This window comes from Pygoscelis adeliae, unplaced genomic scaffold (assembly GCF_000699105.1).
Source record: "Pygoscelis adeliae isolate BGI_AS28 unplaced genomic scaffold, ASM69910v1 Scaffold172, whole genome shotgun sequence".
Taxonomy (NCBI): Eukaryota; Metazoa; Chordata; class Aves; order Sphenisciformes; family Spheniscidae; genus Pygoscelis; species Pygoscelis adeliae.
In genome coordinates, this window is record NW_008824338.1 from 7743330 (window position 1) to 7766284 (window position 22955).

Sequence of the window (22955 nt, forward strand, 5' to 3'; positions counted from 1 at the left end):
ATACTGTGTTCAGTTTTGGGCCCCTCACTACAAGAAAGACATTGAGGTGCTGGAGCCCGTCCAAAGAAGGGCAACAAAGCTGGTGAAGGGTCTAGAGCACGTGTCTTCTGAGGAGTGGCTGAGGGAACTGGGGTTGTTTAGCCTGGAGAAAAGGAGGCTCAGGAGAGACCTTGTCGCTCTCTACAACTATCTGAAAGGAGGTTGTAGCGAGGTGGGTGTCAGTCTCTCCTCCCAAGTAACAAGTGACAGGACAAGAGGAAAAGGCCTCAAGTTGCACCAGGGGAAGTTTAGATTGGATATTAGGAAACATTTCTTCACCGAGAGGGTTGTCAAGCATTGGACCAGGCTGCCCAGGGAAGTGGTTGAGTCACCATCCCTGGAGGTATTTAAAAGACGTGTAGATGTGGTGCTTAGGGACATGGTTTAGTGGTGGACTTGGCAGTGTTAGGTTAATGGTTGGACCTGATGATCTTAAAGGTCCTATCCAACCTAAATGATTCTATGAATCTATAAATCACTGCCTGCTGTCAATCAAAGACTGCAAGTACTACACCATATGTGTTAACAGACTTAGTTCTGAAATCTTCCAGCAGATGTCCTCACAAGGCAGTTTTGTCAGGGAGGTTAGAGATGTCACCATTTAAAAAAGACTGAGATGGGAAGGAAAACAGACTTAAATAAGGGTGATATAAATATCTAGATAGACAAATTCAAAGTATCTAATTTATTCTCAAGTGCCAAACTTAAAAACATAAGCATGTTAAAAAATAAGGCTCTGATCTTAAAAACTAAAAAAAAAAACCAACCCAAAACCAACCAATGAAACCTAAAAAAAAAAAAGCACATCTGTTTTAAGTAGCACATCTGTTTCAATTTTGTTAGGTAATTCTTATACCTCAGTTATAAACAAAACAAGAGGTTAAAAAATGATGGTGAAAAGCATGAGCACAAGTTTCACATGGAAACCAGCATAAAGAGTCTAATCCTGTCCTTCTCCCTTCTGTTTCATGTTAAAACTGACACCAATTTTATCATGTGCACAGAGCCCATGTGCAGCTTTCTGCACTACTCCCTAGTGGCAATGACATACAAACGTTGTCACAAGTTGGTATTCTTGGAAGCATAAAATCCCTTGGGTATTTCAGGGAGACTTAAAAAGAACAATTTCCTTAAAATAGTGATCCTCATCATTACTGCTACAAGTGGGAAGTTTTGATACCACGTTAAAAATACTTGTCCTTCTATGTAGCGAGTAATGCATCCACAGTTAACTACCCACAGCCACCTATGAGCCAATGGTTCAGTCAAGCACTGGTCTACAAACTCAAAGCTGGGATTCTTTACTCAGGCCTATAAGACCAGTGTCTCCAGTCCTCAATCAGTTACCTGCTTTAATGCAGGTGTTCATGGCTTCATGCATGAGAAGCTACATCAGGGAAAGATGAAATCAAGATGATGAGCACCACTAACTCTTCAAGAGCGGGCACACAAATATGTGCCAACACTTAGGGCTTATTGGGAGACCAGCCAACTGGGACATGTCAGTCACTACAGTTTGGCTGGTGGAAAGAACTCGAAACTGTCCCAGCTTCAGGAAAATGATGGGAGGGTGGCTCCAGTAGCTGGGACAGACTTGTCTGCCAGAGGTTCTTTGGTGGACCCGTTTCGGCACTTAAAGACAGAAAGCGTTGCTATGTTCTACACGCTGAATTAGGTCAAAGCTAGCATCATCAATTATAGAAACAGATTGCTTATGAAATCTTAGAGGAGTAGGGTATTTGTCAGTATCTTGTCTGAAGCTTCAATAGCATGGGTGACTGATTTTCTGCAGGCTGATTGTCTTCAATTTCAACAACGAAAGTAAAAAGAAAAAGATTTTTAGCTTGGTGTCAGTGAATGACCATGGTGAGCAAACCAGAACTGTTACGTTTCTTAACTAGTGAACGCTTTCATGCCGTAGAAGCATCAAATAAAGCACATTCTGCACTTAGTTTGTCCTGAGCAAAGAAGAATCCAGGTTCCACATCCTGAAAAGCATGGTAAATACAGTATTAAAGCTATTAAACTCTCAGCTTAACTAATGTTCTTTTCAGCTATCACAAAAAATAATTATAAAAATCTCTTCAACCTTTTTGTTGTGCTTTACTTAAACAAAAAAAAAAGCACAGAAGAATTCTATGAAATCAGGATTTCAGTTCAAAATATTAAAGGACAATATGAAGGATGATGGCTAGGGGCAGCTACAGTCTATTGTTAACCATTTAAGATTACTTCACTAAGCTGTCGGTCTTTGTCTTGAATCTTAAGACCCTCACCCTTTAGCCATATGATAAGGAACATAGAATTACAGTCCAAGCAGAGGCTAACTACTGTTTCCAAATGAAGACTTCTTATGGGAACAAATACAGATCTCAAACAAAACCACAAAAGACGCTGAAGCAATCCTAATTGTAACCAGCTCTTCTTCCATAGCTCTGGTTTCATTATGTAAACATATTCCAGTCAAATCTTTACAAACTGTGTCAACAAATCATCATTTCCCCCTCTTTCCCCAGGAAAACTGTGCAAGGATAACTGTACACATGTCCAACAAATAGAGGATGTCATTTTATTGGAGGTCCACAGGTAATTGTATCACATTAGGGAGTGGAAGAATCTCGTGGTATGGCACAACACAATACCTCACTCTGAACACTTAAACAGAAGGTTAAATGATATGCAACATGATCAAATCAGTAATTCTCCATCTTCTAGGCACCACTGATTAATTTAAAATAAACTTTAATAAATTGAAAAAATAATATAGTCCATTAATTTGTTTGTTGCACTGTCTTTAAATGAAACAGCACTTTGAAAGTCACAAATAAAAAAGCAGCACTTTCTTAATACCAACACCACTGTAACACATACTGTAGCGTGGCATGCAAATCCGTATCTGCAGTCTTTTTTTTTTTTGTGTATTAACAAATGGAATGGTAATTTTCTATCTCAAATATTAGTAGCATAACATGTAAGTGCAGATCATTCTGGCCACAAGTGTGGTAAGCCTTAACAAGTGTGTATTACAAGAGCATATAACACAGAGCGTGACACTTACATCCAAGAATCTCTCTCTTTTGTACTGTACATGGCGTTTGTTACAGGCTGAATTCCAACTTGCTGTACCCAAGCTTCAGGAAACAAGATTATTGACCATTTCTGGTTTTGCTTAAAAATAAAATGCAGTCACCATCAAAGCACAACCATTAACAATCTGGTCAAAAAAATGCCATAGCTCCATTGAAAAAATAACTTGTCTTTTTAGTAGACTCCATTACGTGATAAAGTTTCCATTACAGGCATGTTACGAAGTCTTACAGTGGTACTGCAGTATCATTCGTGATAAGTAGAGATTTATATAGACACCAAGAAATGGTGCAACGTTCAAAAAAGCTGTTCAAACTGAGCTAAGCTTCACGAGACCACGTACTGAGTCTTCATGCAATGAATCCTGGCTGGCTAGACTCAGGACGTGCATTGTATGGCTGTGTGTAATAGGACTTCCACTTGGCAGCATCCCAGGGGGTGATGGAGCTTCTTCAGGAGTGAGAAACTGATGACCTTCATGTTCGTCTTTTAATGGTAGCATGTCTGTCAAACCTGTATCTGATGTGAGATTTGGCATAGAAGACGGTGGTGTTGGTTGCCCTAGAGTTAGAGTTGCACAAGGCCCACTGATAGCAGTCTTTCCTGGTAAAGGTAGCTCTTCACTTGTTATGCTCGGCTCACTCTGTAGTAGGGGGGTGGCAGCGGCCTGCAAAACGAATTTAGTGCTCTGAATGCACTGATCTTGGTCACACTGTAGAACGGAAGGGTGTCAAAAACATGTAAGGCAAACAAAACAGAGGAAAAAAAAGGGAGAATATGGACAAAAAGATATGGAAAAGAATGGGATGTGAAGAGAAAAAAGAAAGCCATTAGTATCATTCCATGGTTAGCCACCCAAAAATCCCATTGCATGCTGCCCGGAAAAAAAAAAAGCATGCGTAACTGAGCCAGTGCTTTGGATTACTGTCGAAGTAAATTATGATAAACATTTATAGTGCTCACTTAAGGGTTTTGGTAACCTCTAAAATAGTATTTTGAGTACTGTAATTCAAACGCTTTGCTTATTCTTGTTCGAAGTCATTTGGAAAGCCTAGCTGCACAGTCCGTGTGTAACTAACTGCATCGGGCACCTCAAAACCTCCCCGATTCCAGGTGAGGTGAATCACTTCCACACTACTCATTTTACCCTAGAGTAGCTAGCAGTTCAGAGAGAGGCCCAAAGGCATAATCCAAGCATCTTTCCAAGTTCAAAAACACTAGGCAAGTGTCTTTTTTTAATTGGTCTTCACATGTCAGAATTAAGGTGCTACAGAAGTTTTCCAGAAGAATTCCTTTGATGCAGGTGGTTTAATAAAGATATAGCTGGCAATACAGCCTCTACGAGCAAAAATTTCCCCCCCTCCCAATGTAATACATTATATATACACTCTAGAGAATATACTACACTATACTCAGTACTCTATAGGATGCGTAGAAATTAGGCAGCACCACAGATGCATTAATTTGATACCAACTTTCATGATTTTTAGTGTGTTTCTTGATTAATTTAATCCTGACAATGTGAAGAATCAAGGTACAAAACCCAAATTTTCTGGCAAGCACTTTCACAATAACAAGCCAAATTCAGCATTATATAAATCCAGTCAAGCTCAGTGAATATTACTAGGAATGCTTTTGGCTCTACAGCATTCCTAAGAACTGTTTATACAAAATTATCATTCATTCCTTGAGATGACAAGACAGGTAGGTGTTTCAATAACGTCCAGCTAGCTAAGTAGGTAGTAGACCTACTGCCAAATTAAGTTTCTTTAACACAAACTGGCATGACTTTTGAGAGCTTCCAAGGACAAGAATTAATTTAATAATTCATAGCCTGATCAGTTATAACATCTGCAGATTTTCAAAATCCTGTTAGATTCATTTGCCATACTACTGTTCTGCTGTGCAAGAGAAACACTACAATCAGTGAATAGAACTATAATTCCAATGCAGCAAAGAAAATTTGGAAGCAAGCAAGCAGAATAAAAAAATATATCCAGAGGTAAGACATGCCTATTCACTGTTGTTATTTCAAGGATTCTGTTAAAGCAATACATTCTGCTTTATGACTGACTTCTTTGATTTATATCAAATTACTGAAAGACATTACAAATCCAGTATCTGTTCAAGATATTCCCAATCATAACCATTGCTACTAAAATTACAGCAATGGAAACTCATGGAAAGACTTTTGCTTCCTTTACTGTATGTTGAAAACCATCATTATGAATGCTTCCTCTGATATTTTCAGGTCCTCCAATTCCACCGCTGCATAGCTTAATAGCGGATGCACACACATTACATTCAGAAAGTGTGCAAGCAGACTACTTGGTCACAGTAGATAGGTAGTATTTTAAATGTGTCTAAGTGGTTTAGGACTCCCAGACCAACTACTTTTTGACAGGCAGAAGTTCCAACCTTACTCAGTTATCTATTTTCCAACACTTATGCTTTCAGAAAGATAAATGCACTGACTTCCTATTACATAAATTGAGTTCATATATGTTGCAGGCAATTTTTTCCCCCACAAAATGATGAACAGCCCCAGCCAAACAACTGAAGTGGTCCCATATCGTTTCAGAGGGATTACTCACAGGCTTAAAGCCAAAACCTTGCCTAAGTACCTTACTAACAAGCAAACTGCCAGCATCTTTTAAAGTCAAGCTTTCAATTAGTAATTCAGTGTGAATAACTCATTCTTGATTAATATACTGTTATTCACGCCTGCTTATTTAGAATAGAATCATAGAATAGTTTGGGTTGGAAGGGACCTCTAAAGGTCACCTAGTCCAACCCCCTTGCCGTGGGCAGGGACATCTTCAACTAGGTCAGGTTGCTCAGAGCCCCGGCCAACCTGACCTGGAATGTTTCCAGGGATGGGGCATCCACCACCTCTCTGGGCAACCTGTGCCAGTGTTTCACCACCCTCAGCGTAAAAAATTTCTTCCTTCTATCTAGTCTAAATCTACCCCCCTTAGTTTAAAGCCATTCCCCCTTGTCCTGTCGCAACAGGCCCTGCTAAAAAGTTTGCTGCCATCTTTTTTATAAGCCCCCTTTAAGTACTGAGAGGCTGCAGTAAGGTCTCCCCAAAGCCTTCTCTTCTCCAGGCTGAACAACCCCAACTCTCTCAGCCTTTCCTCATAGGAGAGGTGTTCCATCCCCCTGATCATTTTCGTGGGCCTCTTCTGGACCCGCTCCAACAGGTCCGTGTCTGTCTTATGCTGCGGGCTCCAGAGCTGGACGCAGTACTCCAGGTGGGGTCTCACCAGAGCAGAGCAGAGGGGCAGAATCACCTCCCTCGACCTGCTGGCCACGCTTCTTTTGATGTGGCCCAGGATACGATTGGCCTTCTGGGCTGTGAGCGCACATTGCTGGCTCCTGTCCAGCTTTTCATCCACCAGTACCCCCAAGTCCTTCTCGGCAGGGCTGCTCTCAATCCCTTCATCCCCCAGCCTGTATTGATTTCAATTAAACTATAGCCCTTCAACCAACCTTACTATGCAGACCTTAAAGATCTGTTAACTGAATTTTCAAACTTCAAAAAGACCAACAAAATCCATCTTGTCTGAAAAGCAGCAGCCAAAGAGCACGTTAAATAACAAAGGAATGCCTATAACCACTGGGGTACATTGAAAACAAATAATGTTAGCAGCTGACTTATTGCTTTAGCGAAGCTTCAGCACTGATCTTCAAGAGGAAATCATTAACATGTTCCAGGCAATACAAGTACACAGTTTTAAATTAGCTGAAGGTAATTTACTTGAACTCATTGTATAGTGTGGATTAATTTTCTTCTTACCGAACTCTAGTGCATTTCAACTGAATCAATATCAAACAGATGAAGTAGCCTCATAAAGCCTCATTAAACAGAGCATTATAAAACTTTTTCAGGTGCTGTATATCTCTTCTTAATTTTCCATGCACCTGTCATTTCCCTAAAGCCTCTCCTCTTATTCAGATACATTTCAGGTTTTCTTTTTTTTGTTCTATTTAACAGTGATCAACATGAAATGTCTTAGGAAAATACAGGCTGTAAACAGCTTTCAAAAGTGACTAGAGTGGGGTTTATACTAGAAAAGGTAGATGTGTTCAATGAAGCTCTCAAAAACATCTGATAAAAACAACATATACTATACAGGTAGACTATTCTTGAGTCTAAACAGCCAACACAAAACTGAACAAGGAAATCGGATTTGTTTATAGGGCTGGCATGGTGTTTTTTTCTTGATTCCATATTTCACTCTTAACTAAATGAAATTTAGGGCCAAAAGTCTTAGCTATTAATCACATCAATTATTCAATGCCAGCATTTCAAATAGAATAAAAAGGTCTATGATTGTAACAAAAGGGAAGCCAAGTACTGAAATCTAAATAGCTAAAAATCTACCGTAGAAATTATTCCACCAGTACCTTCTTATGTCTGATCTACTGATTTTATTTTCCACTTACTATTTCCACTGTTTCAGAGGAACAGCAGATTCTGAAGGTAAGACAAGTTTAATAAGTTCTATAAGTACAGAAGTTCAATTATATGTGTGCATAGAAATTTTAGACATCTCTATTTATTTTGACATCAAAAGGCACAAATTAAAGCAAATTAGACAAAACCTAAAATTCTGCATTTATTTCACAAATAATAAATACAAACAACTAAGCAACAATATTTGTTTGTTTTTTTCCTGAAGAAAATCTGATTTTTTCTACGCTACACAAAACATACATGTTAACATAGTAGTTGTACATGTCAATATATTTTTCACATTTCTAATGCCAAAGCCAGAGATTATTTACTTTGAATTTAAAATTAACTTTGTTAAAAATTTTCTAAACACTGGTAACATTAAAGAATTGTTACAGTTCTCAGGAGATGGAGAAAAGAAGGTTGAATTATCTCAGCATCTCTGAATAAAGTACAAACAACAAAAAGTTCGGAGGAGACTGACAGCACTGAATGACAGTGCTATGAAGTAACAGAAAGAATGCTGAAATGCCATACTAGACGGATACAATAGATGGGTAAGAGTGGAGGGACGGAGCTGTATAACTGTTCCCAACAGCAGTAGGGTTTCACACTCAAAATCATGGTATCGCAGATACTGTGCAACAACTGAGCCACAAAACCCACCAAGTCAATGGCTCCACTAGCAAGTAGTACAGTGCACTAGGAGATCTATCAAGAGAAATGCTTCTGAAGCCAAAGGGGAAACTATACCTGTTCCAGGGATCTTACTTCAGACTAGCTACTGTCTGTTCTTATGGACTGAATGTCCGTGAATGGCTAGAGCATGTTGGGTGTATTCTGGGAGCACATCTTCTGAAGGAAATCTAGTTCATGTGCTCTGATACTGCTCTGCGATGTGAACGAAAATGCAGTAAATATGCACAATCAAAAGAATTGCTTCTAAAATATACCTCAATCCAAAGCAAAATGCTGAAGTTGATGTACTGCATGTGCCCTTAACCCATTTTAACTGTGAAGTAAAATGCTTTAATGAAAGTCCTCTATCAACCTTGACTGTAGTAATGTTGGCTTGATAAGAGCCCTAAGTTCCATTTTGGGCAATGATAAATTATATTTATGAAGTACGACAGTAAATATACAAGGAAACACACTCGTAAAACTCCCAGCAAAGTGGGGCTCCTATCCTTGCTGATCCTTGTACTGTCATGGTAGAAATTCTTACTCCTAATAATGAGAATATGAAAAGCAAAGGAGAAAGTACACTAGGATGGTCAGAGTTAAAGATCCCTGGATCAGCTGGATTCCTGTTTCCAGATCAGTGCTAGAAATACTGATGTGAACATCTGGGAGAGGACTTTGCTGCATGTCTCACTGGTAACGAAGTGTTGCGCATGCACTGTTATGGTTCCTGTAATTTTCAGAGGTACGTATAAGTAAGAAAACACTCTAACTAACTAAACAATCTGCATCCAGGAAAGGAAAGGGAGAACTGGAAATAAGGGAATTTGGCACACAAGGAACTACCTAAGCACTGAACAAGAGATGCCTAGAATGCAGGAGTACAAGTGAATTTCTTAAAAACAAAGAAATAAACCTGTCCTGACACAGAGGCAGATAGGAGTAAAATCTATCACTCACAAGGCATTAGAGAATTCTTAGAGACATCATAGTACAAATAAAGCAAACTAATGCCTCTAAAAAAGTGCATGGAGTGAGATGGATTCTGTGTTTCTTCATAACGGCTTACTAAAGAATAAAATACCCTGTATCAAAACCCAAGAATCAACTCAGGCTTTTAAGAGAAAGCTAAGTACTATGTAAGTGCAGATCCAGGTAATGGTAGCTGATGGGTTTATGGTGAAATAAGAACTCCTTTCAGAATAGAAAGAAAATAAACCTTGAAATGAAAGAGAAAGAAAGAATAAAATACAGAGAAAAATATGATTTCATGATGGGTGAGATACTGTGCTTCATGCAAAAAAATTCTTAAGAATGAGAAGAGATACTTGGGCAATCAAACTAATGAAGAGCTTGTAAAAATAATCATCAATAAAATGCAATAGGGAAATACTTTGGAAATACCAGATCTACAGATCATTAGCTCCAAGTGACCATGCTTGTCACTTGGATAAGGATATTAAGAAGCTGGATAATGAATTTACCAGATTAATTTCAAATTATATTTGAAAAGAGATTAAAAACACTGGGAATGTACCAGGAAAAAAATCATTATGTGCTTCCAGCCTTCAAAAAAGTAAATAAAACTTCAGCTCTTAGTAAAATAAGGGTGATACTAAGGAGAGAACAGGAGAAAAAGCTCTTTTATAAAGATCTAGAAAAAAAAATTTACATAGTATGGGTCTATGAAGCACTGATTATAGCAACAACCCTGACTTGCTGAGATTGTGACAAACTGAGTCTCTGGCACAAATAGGGTAGCTCCTATATGAAATATTCAAAGTCTCAAAGGCAAAATTACCACAAAAGCTGTTAAAATAGTGCCCCAAAAATGGCATCCTGAATAAGAGATAATGTATTGCACTGAAAACAAGTGTCTGGCAAGTTTAAACTTAGCCTGATATTTATTTTGAGGTTAAATGCAAAAATGATGCTATGTTAAAAGATGTATTAAAATAAATGAAAGCAGAAAATAATACTAAGCAACCTAGAGAGATTTAAAGAATGACCAGAGGCTAGTTGGGTGAGGCACAAGAATTCTGTTTAGAAAGACACAAGTCACTGAGTAAAAGATTTGAGGGAAGGGAAGCGAAGGAAAGGAAAGAGGGAAGGGAAGCAATAAGAGAAGACAAGTGTGATAGAAGATGCTCATTAAAATCTTCCTTTAACATCAATGGGCAGGAGAGACATTTTAGCACACTATATGGGTTAAGTAGTATAACATCTAGACAATAAGATTCAATGTAGAGATAAGAAGATGTAATGCATTCTAGAATAAAATCCAGGGAGACACACCATAAAGGTGTACTGGAACACACTTCATATTTCTAATAAATTATTTCCTGCACTCAAAAGAGTCAAACTTGTTAACACAGTGTAATTATCTCTGATGATGTATAAATGGCTAAGCCTCTTCCATTTAAAAAGTATTTATGGACTAAGACTATGACCTATACATGCTCTTAAGTCAAGGAATTTCATTTTGCCCATTCTTATCTGAAACCATAACAATACAAGCTGCAGTACCAGATACATCCCCTTCAAACTAGGCAGTCCTTTGTGGCCCACCTGCCTCAGCTCCAAGAAAGCGTTTTTCATTTTATGCCTCTGCCTTTTTTCCCAAGAGGTATGCAACCTTCCAGAAGGGAAGACTGAATTATATTCTCTCTTTTGCCTAACCTTTGTCAGTGAGGACACAAGGTAAAAAGGAAACGTTTTCTTCCACTAAGACTTTCCTTCTACTGTTTTGCTTCCACTGAAGTCTTGGGCTTGAGCTAGTCTGTTATTTCAACCACCAATCACCAAAGGAAATTTTGATGTTTGCATCTGAACTTCTAGCAAGAGGGATTCTAGAGAATCTTGCAGAGATTCCTCCTCTAAAAAACCCAAAAAACCCAACCTAAACCCAAAGAAACCCAACAGGATGCTGCATGCCTTGTTATGCTTCTGCCATAAAGTGTACTCCACTGCCTTTCACTCAAGAAGCTTCAGCAGTCTTTTTCAGTGGAGAACAAGTGAATGGCTGGTGTTCCCAACGCTCCTGTTCCCAAACTTCTTCAGAAGAATCTAAAATTGGGTACTGGGAAGAAAGCTGGAAGAAACAGATACTGTAAAGCCTGGAAAAGTACTAGGGGTCACTTCATGGGAAAAAGCTTTAAACAGAATGAAGTTTTACTTGATTATTTCTGTTGAAATTTAAATTGGAACAGGAAATCTGGTAACTGAACAGAATGGCTGAAAACAACTAAGCTAGCAGTAAGGTGAATTAATTTTGGTAGAAAAAAAGAAAGTTGTTATGTGGATGAGATTGAGATCTTAACTGTGAAATAGGGAAATCAGTTTTGTTTGCTGCTTTATGAGATAGGAGAGATGGGAACCTGAAGGTAGGAACAGAGTCTACTGAGAAGAGCAAAACCGTTGACCTTCGAACACAGAAAAAGGGAAATGTGAAACAAGAACAAATCAGAGGCAAAGGTATGTCCCACTGCATTGTTGCCAGCAGGAAATGAATTCATAATTTCTTATTGCTTCAAGCAACTCGGGAAAGAATGCAAGATTTTAAACAGGGAAGAGAAAATAGTACTAGAGAGACTGGGAAACTGAGCAGGTCTTTAACAGTTTGCAACAAAATTCAAGGGAGAAATTTTAATGCTGATAGCTGGCTGCCACTAGAAGCCAATTGGTCTTGGATACAGACCAGGAATAATACCCTGAGAAAAATGGCATCACAGTCTTAAAGATATTCCTCCATACTAAACATGACCTATTACATTTTTCAAGCTTTTTCTGAGAGATCATTTTCAGGAATGAAAGCTGCGCATTTCCAAGTGACTCTCTCTGATAACTGTTAAAGAACCCAAGCCTTTCCCAGTTTGAGTAGTGTGATGTTCTAGGATATAAGAAGTTCAAATCCTTGAAGAATTTGCATATTTACAGGTATTACACTCTAAAATCATAAGAGCTACCTGTTTGACTCAAAGTAATACCATAACAGATTTCTTCATTTCTAGAGACAAATTTAGTCAATTTTCTATCAAATTGGCACAAGATTTTCTCATTAATAACTAGTGTCTTCTTACAATGCAAGTATAATTCTTATAATGTCAAGATAATTTAATGCCAGGGACTTATTGTGGTTTAATGATCCTCACAAATAAGAAGTCTTGACAGAGTCAGAAAGTTTGGGTAATCCCTGAAAGACCAGGGGTATTTTTCTAAGGTTTGCTTTCTCTTTCCTTTTTTTTTTTTTTTTTTTTAACACCCCTCTTCTCTTTTCAGAATTACATTTTTTTTTGAGTAAAATTTGCATGGAGCATTACCTTGTTCTGCACAACTGCACCTCACAGAAGATTCAGAGTTAATACTGTGTCTTTAATACATTTTCTCATTATGGAGACTAACAAATCTTCTATTTAATCCTCAAAATAATAAGTAAAAACAGCTTAGGAACTACAGCAGAATTTTTATACCAGTTTATCAGTGACACTAAAACTAATCTGTCTGGGAATAGTGAGTCTTCTTTTGTTCAAAAGAAAGGCTGAATTATGTCAGAAGGCCTTGTGGCCTCCTCTTTTTTGGCAGAGGGAGGGTGTCCATAACTCATGGCTTCTTTGACAAAGTCTTAGAACCCACATAATATGAAGATATGTGGATAACAGTTCAGAAATAGGCACATATGTAAGACGCTTGCCTTTGGAAAAAGGTCTCTTTCCAGTTATTCTCTTCTTCTTGGCACTGGAAATCCTATCTTCCATTATAATAGCCAATGCTACCAGCAAAAAACAAAGTAAAAACTATTGGCACAGTTTCAAAGATGTTTAAAAGCTTTTGTTGTAACAATCCAGTTGCCATTTTTTGTTCATTGGAAGTTCAGTGTCCTCCTGCTCTTTCTTCAACACACTTCTCCCCTAGAAACTCCTCTTTGTTCATCTTTGCTTTTTAAAACACATTAGTCTATGTAAAACCGCGGTGTACAAGCAAAGAAGGAAACAGAGTATGAAGAAAGCGCCATACAAAGTAACAATAAGCTGGAAAATGATGAACCAGAGCAAGTCCATGATACTTGAATATTCCAGTTCAAAACATAGCAGGTGTCAACAGTACAAGTCAAAATGCCAGTATATTCAATAAATCAACAGTGTAGAAAAGCCTCTTTTTTTTTTTTTTTTAGAATCCATGAGCATTAACTATTACACTGTGTGAAACATACATCAAAAAGAGCCTTGGGTTTTTTTCTTTACTGTTAATAAACAAGTCATTCCACCCAGAGTGTCAGCTGTATCCAGTTAGTTATTACTTGATTAGTTCACATGAAAGTGGAGAAGGAAAACATTCACAGGAATCTTGATGAACAACACTATGGGATGATTCCTACCATGTTGCTCTGCGATTGTGTGGCCCCATACATAGTAATGCCATTTGATGGTCCTGCTAATTGCGGTGTATCTGGTTGTATAAATCCTCTTCTGTCAATTAAGCTACAGAATAATCAAAATAAAGAAAAAGTGTTAGAGATATTTCTGATCAATAACTACCTCCTCTCTATAAAAAGAAAGAGAAAAATACCTCGCCAATACCTTTAAATGTCCCCTTTTATTCAACTGAAGTACAAGACTTCATTTCTACTCATCAGGAAGGTAATTGTTTCCTTGTAATACTACCTGCCACATAGTCATATGTACTGCTACTTTTCTGGATTTTTGTCATAGACAAAAGATTTAGAAGCTTACCAGCAGATACCACAAAACCCAAGAATTTTAAACCACAGGTGTGAAAACAAATTACAAAACTCACTAGTGCACTTTGAAGCAGTATCTAATTTGAAGGTTCTTTTGTTATCAGTTTCCACACCTCTAAATCAAAGCTACTTAACCACAAAGTTTAGAAAGAAAGAAAGAGGAACTTTTCAGACAACTTACTTGCCAGGTGTTTCATGACAGCTACTTAACACTGCTTATAGTGCTCCACTATTCTTACCAAAATGATGCACTCAAAATTTCTTATTTCCATCTAAGAAAATGTTTTGTGGAGAAATTAATAAAAATAAGTAAAAATCTACATAAGATTATAAAAAAATAAATAGAATGGAATAATCTGACCTAGCTAAAGATTTTGCTAAAGTTCCACATACAATTTTACTCTCAATTTGAGAACAATAAACCTCACTTAGGTTCTGGTAGTTTGTCCTGGTTTTGGCAGGGATAGAGTTAATTTCCTTCCTAGTAGCTGGTACAGTGCTGTGCTTTGGATTTAGGGTGAGAACAATGTTGATAACACACCGATGTTTTAGTTGTTGCTAGGTAGTGTTTACACTAGTCAAGGACTTTTCAGCTTCCCATGCTCTACGGACTGAGAAGGCTGGAGGGGCACCAGAAGCTGGGAGGGGGCACAGCCAGGACAGCTGACCCAAACTGGCCACAGGGATATTCCATACCGTGTGACGTCATGCTCAGTATATAAAGCTGGGGGAAGAAGAAGGAAGGGGGGGACGTTTGGAGTGATGGCGTTTGTCTTCCCAAGTAACTGTTACTCCTGCTTTCCTGGGGGTGGCAGAACACCTGCCTGCCGATGGGAAGTAGTGAATGAATTCCTTGTTTTGCTTTGCTTGCGTGCGCAGCTTTTGCTTTCCCTATTAAACTGTCTTTATCTCAACCCACGAGTTTTCTCACTTTTACCCTTCCGATTCTCTCCCCCATCCCACCGGGGGGGAGTGAGCGAGCGGCTGTGTGGGGCTTAGTTGCTGGCTGAGGTTAAACCACGACATAGTTGATACTCATAAAAAGCTGAATGTACAGACCAAAGTACTGTATTCTACATGTGTATTAGCTCATATCGCTTCCATACAAAAAAAAACCCAAAAACTTTTCAACTCTTTATGCTTCAATTCATTCAAAGTTTTTTTTTTTTTAAATTACATGTAGCTTTCAATTATAGTTCCGTATATTTTTAATCATAGGCCAAAATGTTTTTTTCCCTGTGACCTGAACAATGTTACTTCCCATCTGGAAAAATACAAAATTTTACCACAGGATATCAAACTTTAAGTGGAGGGTTTATAGTTCCAGTTACTAAGACATAATAACGGGAATGCCTTAAAACACCTGAGAGCTAAAGACAGCACAGAACTGGTTTTATTTGCTGATTTATGGGACCTCTGAATTCACTAAGGGTCAAGATGGCTTTAATTTTAAAAGATAAGAACAGGATGGCTAGAAAAATCTAAGGCATTTCCCCTCTCAGAAGTCAATGAGGTTTCCACCACTTGGAGACCGGTTTAAGCTCTCCTTGTGAAGGTCTGCAGAACAGGTTTTTATGTACATTCAAACACTGAGAACTCCACCTGAGATTACAACCTGCCATGTGGAAAGAACTCCTTCAAAAACCAGAGGCTTAAAAAAGTTATATAATTTATTATATCAGAATACTAGTTAGACCTATGCTGACAGCTATGGATCAAATTAAGATTTCAAAGTTACTGTTGAGGACATGTAAAATGCATTCTGAACTTCCTAGCATAGGTGTAAAAATGAGAAACATGATCTTTAACAGAAGTGAGAAAAGTTTGGATTATTTACAGATCCTCTCTTGATCTGCGTTCCATTCTCAAAGGCACTTGAACATTTTGAATTTTAAGCTGTAATTGCTGCTAAACCACTTTACCAGAATTTAAAGAAAAAACTAACATTTCGTGCCTTGGGACACAGCTGAGATTAAAAGTCAAAAAAAGCAAGGTTATCATTTACATTTTACAGTCAGTAAATTTTTACCATTGGTCACAAAATATCTCCCTGCAGAAACTCTACAAATACTTTGGCATCTAAATAAGTTACGTTGCTACATGGAATTTAGGAGAATTATGTACAAACTCTGTTAAAACACAGGAGCCGATGCCAGTCTGGGCTAATTGTGTGCTGCTACTTGTATCAGCCTAAGATGTTATTTCAGATACTGGGAAACATTATGTAGTTTTAATAAAGATTTCCACCTAGAGTCAAACAAAAGATTTTGAAGCATGGCATAGAGTTTTTATGTCACATGCTTTTAGGAAAAGCAAAGTGGCAGAATTAAAGGGTTGGCTCCAGGCACCGTTCATATAGGCAGGAAGCAGAGACAGGATTACTCTTTCTCATCACAGGGGTTACCGTGTTAACCCAGTATGTGGAAATCTTAACTCAACTGTCTCCTCCTTAGGAAAAGATGTCAGTCTCTCCTGTTGACCTTCGGCTGCGCATAGAAGAACCACCTCTGATATTCATAATAGCAACGACAGAAATCCCACTTCCAATGAAACACCTTAGCCACTGGACTATAAAGTCATTTACTTTCTTTCTTCTCGATAGTTCAGATTCATAACTACATAATTCCAGACAAAGCAAAACAGCTTCAACTGATAGGTATGCCACAAAAATAATCTACAAGATGTCAGCCACTCTCTATAGAGGAGCTGGGCCTCTGTTGTTCTAACCACTGAGCACTGGAATAAGAAAAGAATTAAGTCTTTCCAGCTGCCAGTTTTATTTCTCTAGTCTCAGCTCTGTATTATATTTTGTTCAAGCTGAAAAACCATCTGCAACCTTGAATATACAAATATTTTGGATTTCAAAAGTGAAAATGTATGCAGCAAAAATTAATCCATTAAGCTTTTTCTGGAATTGCTCTGGTGTAAGACCACCAAATTCAGTGTAATGTATATATGTTAACAGTAGTATAAATAAAGAAAATTTACTGTCTATTTAAACAAAACAGTTCAGAGTGAAAAGACAAAAATGAATTATTATCAAGCTAGTTGTAGAATTAAGGTTCCTAAACTCTCCTAAACACATCACATTTGTTAGATATGTAAGAGTTTAATAAACTTTCAAACTGCCCATGGTGCAACTGCTAACCACTAGAAATCTTTTACTGCTAGAAGCTATTAACTGCATTGGCAAAAGTTCAAACAACAGATAAGCAAGTTCATTTTTATTTCAGATGTCAACCTTAAATATATTTTACAGGATCTGATCACTCAGTTTACCCACAATTCACCAACTTATCTCTTTACTACTGAAGAAAAACTTAATTAAAGCTTCTAATGGACAGTAAAACAAAACTATTTTTGTTGAGTAAACTCAAGCAATCAGAAATAATATTTTTTTAATCAATAATCATGTGGGTTCATTTATACTAACAATACTTTTGATACTCTTACCTTGGAGAAAGGGGCCCACAGAGTGCAGCACAGCAATTAGTAAAGATGTTGCCATAACTGTATGGATTATAGTTTTCTTTACCTCTTTTATTTGACCATGATCCTTTAATCTGAAGAGATATGAACAATATGCATCACATATAATACAATACAGAAAATGGCTGAGACAAATTAAGGGTTACCAAAGCAGCAACATGCTACTTAAATCAGAGGCAGACCAGAGAAAACCCATGATCACACTTTCCAAACAGCTTAGAGCTTTGGGCTATTATGAAAGACTGGACCCTAAAATCTTAGAAGCAAGCACATGGTTCACCTCCATAGGTTTAGACAATCCAAAATCTCAAAGGATCAATATACTCACAGTAGGAATTTCAGCATCTAAACATAATGGTCTAAGCTTAATTTTACAAATATTATGGCATGTTCTACAGAAGAGGTTCAATTGCAACATACCATTAAAGCCAGCAATAGAGCACTTCTTTTCCATACTCTTGGGTCAGTTCTCAAGCTGTGCAATACCACACAACATTATCTTCTCTAAAGTTCACAAATGGCTCTAAAATATTATGAAGCAACTGCAGTCATGACTACCTTTTAGCACATATTACGTTTTCTTTTAGCTAGTCTTGCTTTTCTGTTTGTGAGATACTTGAGAGCCTGAGTAAAATGTCTTATTGTATTCAACTGGAAATGTATGCTTTAAGTGAAATTACTGAGCAGTTTACTTGAAATTCAGACATGTTACACTGCTGCAGTTCCCTGCTATCTGACTTTCAACAATCCAAAAGAGACATTTATTTGAGGGAAGGGGGGATAGTGGAAGCATGCTGGGTCCATCTAGAGAGACAATGTTGGCCTAAACCTATTAACTGAGGAATACCAGAGTATCTCATCTGTCTTACTAATGAGGTAGATTTCTTCAAAGTCAGGCTACTTGCTTGGATACTTGATGCTGAGGCACAATTCATTCTGAGCCTGCTTGGTAAGTTTTTTCTGGTTGACTAGCATTTATTGTAAAATTTAGAATTTTAACTGTGACCTTAAGCAATAACAAAACATGTGTCTAACAGACCCAAAGATGCTACTTTTATATTTGCCAGATACCTATGGAAAAAAGTACAACAGAAAATTACAATAAAATAATTTTAAGCTTCCAGTAATTTGTTAGATTACTTGCTAAATTCCAACAAGCTTTCTATACCATTAGCTACCTAGCTATTTTTATTTTCTCCTTTCATTCATTTTGTATTTCTCCTTTTACTTAGGGGAGGACACATGAGGCCTCCACACACAGTTAAACACAATTTCACACCAAAACAATGGAAACCTATGTGCAAAATAGGACAACTGTAGAAATGAGAAAGTTGACCTTTAAATTAATTATATACTCCTTGCCAGAGGTTTTAGACCTCAGACTGGCAAAGAAATTTCAAAGGAAAAATAAAATAAAGGATGAAATTTTTGTTTTGAGAATTCAACACTTTGCAATTTTTACAGTAAGCAATTTTTGAGTCAAAGAATATTTAGGACTCCCAGTGAACAAGAGATACTGAAAATTATTTAGTAATTTCCTACTGTATAAGATATACTTGTTTCTTTGTCTCCTCTCTTACATATTTTCCTATTTCAAGATATAGGTCCTGTGGGTGTAAATCATAATGGACACACTATGTAACCAGCACATTTTCAAGCCACAACAAATACAGCCCAAAAGATCTCTTCTGATATTTTGAATCAAGCATGACCAGGTTACTTCCTTCTTTCCTCCTGAGGCATTCACAAAATTATGCAGGCAGGTATGACTTCTCTAAGAATAACAGAGAAAAACCTCCTCATTACTATTTAAAAACATATATGTAGAAATATACTATGAACTTACATCTTCATTTGTTGTTTGATTGGAGCTGATCAAATACGTGTGAAAACCTGAGAGGCCAACAATGGACCATACTGAGAAAAAACACACCACAGCTTCCAGCACAGTAATTGAAAGTCAAGGAAATATATGCAAATGGAAAAAAAAAAATATTATATCCAATAACAAGTAGTTACAATCACAAAATTCAGGGTATTCAACTTACAGCCCACAAGTCCCTTGAGATCCTTGGGATACTTCAAAGGGGTCAGCAAAAATTAAACTCAGAAAAGCAAGCCTATTGTCAGTAGGCTTTAGTGTACAGGCCACTGAACAGCATCTACACCAGCAAATATTTAAGAGTCTGCAGATTGAAAAAGGCTAGAAACTACTGATGAGTGGTTCTGATCTTAATTGCTGAAATTCAGGTTTTCGTGTTCACCCTGTAAAAGTCATCACACTTGTATTAAGACAGGTAAATTGATAAGTAACAGCAAATAACAGTTCTGAGAGGGTGAGGGGAAGATCAAACACAAGAGAGGTAACCCAGGGCTAGCCTAATAGCAAAGACTGAACAGATATGTTTGTACAAATATTTAGTGCACAATGGGAGTCTTGAGCCAGGACTAAGGGTTCTAGATCTGTGCTCATACGTACAGCAACAACAACTGTGTAAACTGCATCTCAGTCATATGTTCTAACTGCTAGACTCTCCTGTCTTTCTTCTATTACTGAAGCTAAGATGCTGATAGGGATCCTAACACTAGCATCAAAGTGCACTAGTCCAAGTAAAATGCAAAGTCCACTTTCTCTCTCAGGTCTCTCTAATAACTGTGGGGGTGCCTGAATGGCCCAGCCTTGGCAAATGGCCTGGATAACAACTCCTGTTAAGCCTGTGAGTGTAAATAGTTGGGGTGGGGCTGAATACTCAAAACTCAGCAGCATTTGCCCAAAACTTATTACGTTGAAGAGGAAGACTATCAACTCCCAACTCACTGTGCTGCTATTAAACACTAGCTGAGGAATTACAAGATGACTTTTTGAAGGAGGCATCAGCCCAAATTGTAAGACAATCACAAAAAATGGCAGAAGTGAACTTGAAGTGGCAACAGCAGCAATCAAAACTTGGTTTGGTACAGCCACAAGTCACTCTGCCAGCATCTGCCTAGCCCAGACAGAGCACCCCCCTGTCAAATGCTGTTAGTAGTCTGCATCCAGACAGCATACTACCAGTGTCGGGTGCAACATATAGGGACTTGCACCTGAGGTACACGTATGTGACCTTGTGGGGTGCTTTCTCACCTGCGTGTTGTAGGGAGCAGCACAGGTACAGCAAGAGCACCCACACCTCCAAGAGGGTAGCGAAGGTGTGCACGTGCATGTTTTATTGCTCAGCAATAAGACAATAAAGTTGCTCCTAAATTTTATATAATTGAGCATAAAGAGCAACTTTCTATAGAAGGCTTCCTGCCATAGTTTTTTATTTATGTATATTTTTATTTACACACAATAGCCATGAACTCAGAATACATCTGCTTCAAGAATGTTATTTTCTACAACACTGCAATAGTAAATTGTTTTTTAGGGAACATGAATCAACAGCAGAAAAGGCTTTGGTTCCTAGAAAAATAGATATAATAAATCAGTAGGAACAAGACAATGGGAAAAGAATACGATAAAAATAATCTGTACATTAACCATATGCCAACCTTTAGTGAACTCAATTTCCAAAATAACATCAAGTCCAAATATTCCAGAACAAGGACACAGCCTTAAAACATACAAAAACATCCTTATCACTGAACCTATCAACAGAAGAGAAATATGACAGCTCCTCACCATTATACAGAGACACAGACTGGAAAATGCATGGATGGACGTAAGTATTTGTGATAAATAATCCTAATATTAGTTAGCAGTGAAGAGTTTTGTATTGCAGGTCTGCTCTCACCTAATGAATTGGGAAAGACCTGAATTGTCTGTATAACTTCCTCTAGAACCCACTTCACTCAGAATGGTTTAAAAGCCAGAAAAGAGCCATTTGCGTTCTGAGCAAATCTGCTCCAAAAGCAGCAGGATGACCAAAGTGCATTGCTGAGCAGCATGTTCACTACTCCCTCCCTCTCATCTCCTCCTCAAGCTATGTGCAGAGTCAAACCAAGACAAGATAGGAACTCAGTCTCAGTTGACTGTGCAACAGCCACAGCTAAAGCAAGGAGAACAAGGGAGAATGGATAAGGAAGTAGACTGTCGTTAGCAGAGGGTTTAGAAAGGTGTAAAAGAAGGAAACAGCCCAAAAACATTACGCACAATAAAGTCCACCTAAATGGGCTTTGAGAAGGTAGAAATCATAAGGAAGGCTGTAGATGAGCACTGTTGGGTGGAATCTACACACCAAGATGAAGAGGAAGAATCACCAGGTCAGAAAAGGGGAACCTGAGAGGAAGATGGGCTTCCTGCAACCTCATCAGGTGACTGAGCACACCACTGACAGGATGTTCCTCGTCGTGATTACACCCAAGAGGGTTCCGAAATGCGAGTTTCTCCCTCCACATGGTAATTCACTGACAAAAAAAGGGAGTTCCTTTCAGTTCAAGACCTCTTTCAGTTCCCCACTGAAAGGGACTTCTTTCCCCAAGAAAGGGACTTCTTTCAGTTCCCCACACCAAGATCCAAAGATCTCTAGAACAGCAGGGGTGGTTCATGTTAGATTGACATGACTCCATTAATTAAACATGAGTCCATTAATTAAAAATCAAATACAAAAAAGCAATATATTCTCAATAAAAAGTATAAATTACTAGCATAATATGATATAGCACTCCCTTGGTATCTCACACAGGGTTGTTAGCAAGATAGAAATGGCAGCGTTCTCTGTGCCTGAATTGACTGGCTTGCCCCAAAGCAGCATTCCCAATACTATTTGGACAATTTCATTTTTTACTGTTAGGGATTGTAACCAAGCTATTAAATTGTTCAACATATTACTATCAAACCAGGCCATTTCTACAAGATGCACTACTGAGCCTTTCAAATCAGCACATCTCTGAATACAAATTATGAATAAATAGCCCATTGTTCCTGTACAAGGATTCTCAAATGCGTAATCAATTACCTTTTGATTTAAGGACAATTGAAAGCTATTCTCAGTTTGAAAATAATTTGAAAGAATCATCTTTTGTAAGAAGCGATTGTAATTGTTTTAATTGGAAGCTATTACTGTGCTATTTAGAACAGTTTGTTTGTGCTTTGTAAAATCATTTGTACAAAAAAAAAAATCTGAACAGTGGCTTTGCTTAAAAAGGGAGTTTACAGCTCAGTGACTCTACCTGATGAACACATACACACACACACAAAAAATCGTTTCTGCAGAATTTGGAGAATTTGATACTTTGAAAAACTACCTGGAAAGAGAAGTCCGCCTTTATGCACAACTACGAATGACAAGAGTAAGATGTTTTTCTTCCTACTCTTCTGTGGAAAAGAGCAAACTGTGTGAGGCACAATGGACAAAAGACTTCTCCTCAGCACAAGTATGAGAAATTCTTTTTATAGTAGCTTTGTGAAAGGTGCAAACTGCTTATTCAGACACAAACCGTTCAAAACATATACATAAGAAGTGGGAAGCTTACAGTCTGTAC

At 37.9% G+C, this 22955-nt stretch overlaps 1 protein-coding gene across 4 annotated transcripts in view; it reads right to left on the bottom strand.

The window, feature by feature from the left end:
• Positions 1–2571: 2571 nt before the first annotated feature.
• The window catches only part of ZDHHC14 (zinc finger, DHHC-type containing 14), a 116343-nt gene continuing 95959 nt past the window's right edge, over positions 2572–22955 (bottom strand). For 2 of the 4 annotated variants that reach the window (XM_009319125.1, XM_009319124.1), the window contains exons 6-9: positions 19339–19441; positions 17457–17566; positions 13641–13743; positions 2572–3793 (exon numbers count right to left, since the gene is read on the bottom strand). In XM_009319125.1, the coding sequence (XP_009317400.1) occupies positions 3437–3793; positions 13641–13743; positions 17457–17566; positions 19339–19441 (673 nt within the window). In that variant the 3' untranslated portion in view covers positions 2572–3436. Of the gene's footprint in view, positions 3839–13640; positions 13744–17456; positions 17567–19338; positions 19442–22955 lie in introns of all 4 variants that reach the window. The other 2 variants (XM_009319123.1, XM_009319122.1) reach the window with 1 other exon arrangement.